Consider the following 5,646-nt stretch of genomic DNA (forward strand, 5'->3'; position numbering starts at 1 on the left):
AGAGGAACAAGACCTCAGTGGACCGAACTGTGAAGTGGCTTGATGAATGCATTGCAAGGAGTCCGGTAAAATTTAGTCACAATTTTAGCTTCTGGCCCTGATAATTGTTTTCCTCTGAGTAATATAAAATGATACAGTACTATGGTCTATGAATTTTCTGATAATCATGGTTTTCTATTCATAATATAGTTTTTAGTTTTGACTTGATCCTTTATTTTGGTGTTTCAATGTGGTAGATAATATTCCTGTGGGCACATCAGACATTTAGCAGCCATTAAACTTCTATGACTTCCAAATTTTTTTATATCAAACAGCCACTCTTGAAACTTGTGGGCATGTAGATGCCTTTGATTGAGAGGCATGCTTAATAACGTGTAATATTTTGCCTAATTTGCCAACTGTGAATGCATTATAAGAATACTTAACGGCGCCTGAGAAGTCTTGGCTGACCGTTTATCTTACTTATTAATAATTATTATTTTTTTTAAATTTGAGCAATAATCTTTATCTTTGTGTAACTGATATCTGAACTTTGTACATATTATCTTTACAGCTTTTTTACTATATACTATATGTTTAAAATTCACATATGTCTGTGTGTATACTCATGATAAGAGTTTAGGCAGGTGGGGCTGTTTTTGGATCCATTGTTGGTGGGTCTAACATTGAAGAACGGAAACGATGTGCCCAAGAGGTAGCTGTAAGAAATGTATCAGGTATTTACATGAGATCTTGATGTCTAAGAAACAGTAAGTTAATTTAACATTGATGTGAAGATAATTTATGCAGGTTACTGGATTGGAGGCTTTGGGCTTGGAGAGAGCATGGAGGAACGTCCTTCTCTCCTAAATGCTGTCACAGTAAGTTAAATATTCTTTATATGAAAGATTCAAGTTTTTCCCTTATTCGGGCAATGAATTACGGGAAGTGTAGTTTAGAAGAAAAGAAAGAGTGGAGATTTAATTCACAGGAACTATAGATTACACACGAGAAATAGACTGCCCAAAAGTTCATTGAAGAAATAAATGGAAAAAGGAAAGAATTGTGTTATCCAATGAAAAAAAACTCCTAAGAATATTAAGTCTATATTGTGTAAAGAAGCCCAAAGCAAAGCTGTTCCTTGCTTCCAAATGCTGCACAGTCAACATAAATTCTCTCTAATATATTAGGAGCCTTGCAACAAAAGATCTTCACTGCAAAAGCCCATTCAATCACAATGTAGAAATGATTGCCTGTCAGAATAGTTTCACATTGCAAGTTTAATTTAGATATTATCAACCATAAGTAAGCCACTTTTTCCTGGTGATTTTCATTCATTTTATTTTTCTAGAGTCGTGCTTAATGAATCTGTTTCTATACATTTTAGGGACTTTTAGCTGTATTAATTTGAAATATATTATACTTTCACTGATGATATCTGTAATGGTGCTACCAAATGCTCAGGATAATTTACCTAAGGATTGGCCACGCATGATATGTGGGCTTGGATTGCCAGGTATCATGTTCACCATTTCTATACTTCGATCTTTTATTAGTCTATTTATTGCCCAGAAGTCATGTCTTATCTCTAGTTGCTTGGGAAAATTTTGTCACAACTGGTTGCAATATTTTTTATTATGATATGTTGTTCATCATTGTTACAATCTTCTATTATTGAATGCTCCATTTATTCCAAAAGAAATATTTGCAGTGAAAGAAATTTGTTGCGTAAATATTCTAGTTTCTAACGTTTCCAGAATTTCATCTGCAGAAAGAAATTAAAGGGAATTTTTTTTTTGATGTTTTCTGTACAATAGAAAATTTTGTATGTCAATTAATTATTAAATGTTCAGATTGAATGTCAATTTCCTGAGTTACTTGAAAGAACTATTTCACATCTTCGGGAAACATTGTTTTGATTTACTTAAAAGAACTATTTCAGATCTTGAATGCAAAATATTTCATGGGACAGCTTCTCATAGCTGTGAATTATTGGTTTGAATGTATTTCTGTGGCAAGATGATTTTTAGAGTCGTATATTGGCAAATAAATTTTTCTTGTCTGCAACTGAGTACCCTTAGCTCCCTTTTTTTCCTTTTCTTTTAAAATAAATTTGTCTTGACATCTTACAGAGGAGGTCCTGCAGGGGGTTGCTGCCGGAGTGGATCTTTTTGATTCGGCGTATGTGGCTCATTACACTTTGTATTTTCATCACATCTTTTCTTCATGAGGATCTGTCACTGAAGTCTACGAATTTCATGATTGTTTTGCAGCTATATTTACCATCTTACAATAGGAGGCTTTGCACTTACTTTTCCACTGGACAGAATGGAGAAAAATGATTACAATTATCAATTGAGTGATCAAGGAAGTGATCGGACAAAGATAAATCTAAGAGCAACAGTGTACAGGTGAATGATTTGATCTTATTATTCTTCAGGTTCTTGAAATAGGAGCCTTATTTTCGTGATTGTTTCTGCAAATATCTTCTTCTCCTATTTACCTTTTAAATATCATTTTCATTTTTATCTGCACATTAGGTAGTTTTTCACTGGATTTGAGTGCTCTGCCCAAAGTATTGCTTGAGTCTCAATGTTTCATTATCTGATTCAGTAAACTACAACTTACAAGCCGCTTTTATCTATATTTTTCAGCAAAAGAGAGAGTTTTGGTCTGTTTTGTTTCATCTTTTTTGGCTGGTTTTGAGATATGTTTGATATATCAATGGTTCCATAGTGTGGAAAAGGCATGGGACTCTTGTAAATTCTTATAAAGATTTCTTATTTGCCACTTCCTCCTTATATTTTTACATTCTGATTGAAATGTCAAAAGAACTCCTGCTTGGACAGCTAAATTTAGTTTTCGTCAATAGATATAGGGTATTTTTTGTGTAGAAACTCAGATAATCTCAGCAAAAATGGGCCTTTTCCCTCTCCAACTCTTGATATTTTGAGCTTTTATTGTTCTTTTAAATGCAGCATAGAGGCCTGAGTTTGGATTTTGGTGACTACATATAGTTTGTATGTGACTTCAGAAAATCAGAATTTAGCTATGTTCTCTAGCAAGATTCTCACGACTTATCTTCATGCTTGCTTCTTGTTCCAGGAAAGATGCAACGCCGATAGTTGAAGATTGTTGCTGCTATACATGCCAGAACCATACTAAAGCATACATCAATCATCTTCTCAATGTTCATGAAATGTTGGCTCAGATTCTTCTAGAAATGTATTATTTTCTTCACTTTGAGTGATAATAAGAAAGGTAACAGTTGTAATATGATAAATATACTAATAATTGTGAGTTTCTTTGATGCGCAGACATAATACTCACCATTATCTGGGCTTCTTCCGATCAATAAGGGAAGCAATAAAGGAAGGATGCTTTGAACAGTTTCAAAAGAAGTTTGTTCAAAGTAGGCGTGAGCATCTTGCCGCAGATGTTGTAAGCGTGTGACCTGTCCTTTCTGAATCAAATTGTTAGTTACACAGATATCATTCATATGTAAGGGATACAGGATGAGGGCTTGCAATTGATCACACCTACAGTTTTCTCATGTTTTATATCTTAGTATTTTGGACGTATCCATTTCACATGGATGGTTTGTCCTTTTAGAGGCACATATGGATTGTTTTTGACTAGTTACCTTTGGATTCCTGACCCTTTATCATCAATGGAAAATTATATGAACTTGATGTAATAGGAACATCTTTGTCCTTTATTATGAATTCTGAACTTGACGAAAGTTTCAAAATTTTGATTTCTAAGTACCCAAGAAACAGATTTGGAACTGAAAAAGTCTCACGTTTTGGTCTTTGAAAAATCTGTTTTGGCTGAATGTGATGGAATTTTAGATTAGAAATCGTTAAGCAAGAAGCATGAGCTGTGGATGCATACCAATTTTGAGAGGAATCACAAAAATTTTTAACATTCTTAGCTAGGGATATTATTTCATCATTCATGTAATATCATATCAAGAGACTACAACAGTATCCTCAATTAAGAAGTTTTATAACTGTTACTAGCGTTTGTTAACTTTTTTCTTTTAAAAATGCAATCTATCATTCTTTCTTTTATGCCAGTCCGTTGGACTTTGGTGCCTAAAATGATAGCTTGATATGAGCCTATCGAGAAATAATGATTAACTATTACTCAGCAAATAGAGATAATTATGCTTGAAAAGCACAACCCAGAGCCATCGGCAAACACAACCTACAGGGCTCATTATATACATATAGATATATGTTAACACCAGAAAACTTTGTTTTAAGACATGAAGTAGATAGGTGTAAAATTAACTTACATTGAGTAGAGAATATTACGGAGTAAACTACACAGGGGAAGGGGAAGCTGAATATGACTGGAACAAATAAGATAAGATCTTTTTGTAGTCACCGATTTGAGTACTGGTGTTTGGATCAATTAGATAGGGCACCTGAAAAAGTTACAGCAAAATTTCCATTTTAGGCTTCGAAATCAGAATATCAGACATGCACTCATGAAAAGACATACATGCTGTGAGAAAGCATGCAATGCCACATTTCTTGGCAACAAGAGCAACTTAAGTTCACTGAATATGTAGCTACAAGATTATTAAATATTATCTGGAACAAACCTCTTTGGATCCAGTTATATTGACAAGCAACTTTGTTCGGGAAGACCCGTCTCCCACATTCTGAAGGATGTAAGGAAGCTCCAATTCACATAGTGCCTCACGCACAATTCGTGCATACTGGGAATAATGTAGAGGAAAAAGGCGGAAATGATTATGCATGGCATAGGAGAAAGAATAAGTACAGGAGAAAAACATGTTGAAGAGGTATCCTGCACTATCACCTCATGCATAGAGAATCTATATATGTGTGGTAACCCAATCATGTGAAAAGTGAAATTATTATAGGAAAAACATTTTATTTCTTACTGGATTGTTCTCATATGAGAAAAGTTCCAACTTTTTGGAAGGGGGGTCTGGCCTGGCCTTCTCCCATAATGTCATTCCTCTACCTGCTCGAAAAATTGTTGGCATCCATCCCGTAATCAATGTGCTGCATGACGCAATATGTTGAACAAGACACACAGAAAGAGTATTGAATATTAGAGTTGAACAAGCTCCTAATCCCTGGCCAATACACTTTCATGCTAATTGTGATTCCGGAATTCATGCTTGGAATGTACACTCCTACAGAATATGAGATTTTTGCAAACAAATGTTGAGCACCTTTCCAACAGCCCTGTCGAAGGGCTTCTTCCTTTACCATACTGCTGAAATAGGTAGTTGACAATATCACCTATAAAAGAAAAGTAAAAAGGAGAAAAGAAAAAGAAAGAAGAATGCATTAAACAAAACTTTAAAAGTGACAAACTAAGGTCAACAAGAGCATTAACATAGGATAGATATATAAAAGCAACACATATGGGTTCATTGATAATTAAAAAGTGCAAGTTCACCAAACTAAATCCCAAAAATCAAGAAATGAAAATTTCACTTTTTCCATATTTTGTCATTATTGTCCTCGGTACAGAATAATATAAAGCTGAAGCACTCATAAGGAAAAATGAAAGGGAGTGAGAAATTCATTTGTAAAGGAATTGTTATCAGTAAACACAACGTACCACTCTCATACATTGAAACACCAGTATTTGGGTCAATCAGGAAAGGGAACCTGCATT

General features: G+C 34.3%; 2 protein-coding genes across 4 annotated transcripts in view; one reads left to right on the forward strand and one right to left on the reverse strand.

Moving 5' to 3' along the window:
• The window catches only part of LOC18046512 (queuine tRNA-ribosyltransferase accessory subunit 2), a 5,455-nt gene extending 1,794 nt beyond the window's left edge, over positions 1-3,661 (forward strand). The window contains exons 3-10 of the mRNA XM_006441553.2: positions 5-65; positions 623-716; positions 790-860; positions 1,444-1,495; positions 2,112-2,160; positions 2,253-2,390; positions 3,085-3,204; positions 3,297-3,661. Coding sequence (XP_006441616.2) covers positions 5-65; positions 623-716; positions 790-860; positions 1,444-1,495; positions 2,112-2,160; positions 2,253-2,390; positions 3,085-3,204; positions 3,297-3,432 — 721 coding nt within the window. The 3' untranslated portion in view covers positions 3,433-3,661. The remainder of the gene's footprint in view (positions 1-4; positions 66-622; positions 717-789; positions 861-1,443; positions 1,496-2,111; positions 2,161-2,252; positions 2,391-3,084; positions 3,205-3,296) is intronic.
• The window catches only part of LOC18049630, a 5,324-nt gene continuing 3,075 nt past the window's right edge, over positions 3,398-5,646 (reverse strand). Inside the window, exons 6-11 of one of the 3 annotated variants that reach the window (XM_024188704.1) lie at positions 5,590-5,639; positions 5,195-5,264; positions 4,898-5,021; positions 4,592-4,708; positions 4,280-4,411; positions 3,398-3,442 (exon numbers count right to left, since the gene is read on the reverse strand). In XM_024188704.1, the coding sequence (XP_024044472.1) occupies positions 4,307-4,411; positions 4,592-4,708; positions 4,898-5,021; positions 5,195-5,264; positions 5,590-5,639 (466 nt within the window). In that variant the 3' untranslated portion in view covers positions 3,398-3,442; positions 4,280-4,306. Of the gene's footprint in view, positions 3,443-4,166; positions 4,189-4,259; positions 4,412-4,591; positions 4,709-4,897; positions 5,022-5,194; positions 5,265-5,589; positions 5,640-5,646 lie in introns of those variants that run through there. The other 2 variants (XM_024188705.1, XM_006441555.2) reach the window with 2 other exon arrangements.

This window comes from Citrus clementina, unplaced genomic scaffold (assembly GCF_000493195.1).
Source record: "Citrus clementina cultivar Clemenules unplaced genomic scaffold, Citrus_clementina_v1.0 scaffold_3, whole genome shotgun sequence".
NCBI classification, from domain to species: Eukaryota; Viridiplantae; Streptophyta; class Magnoliopsida; order Sapindales; family Rutaceae; genus Citrus; species Citrus x clementina.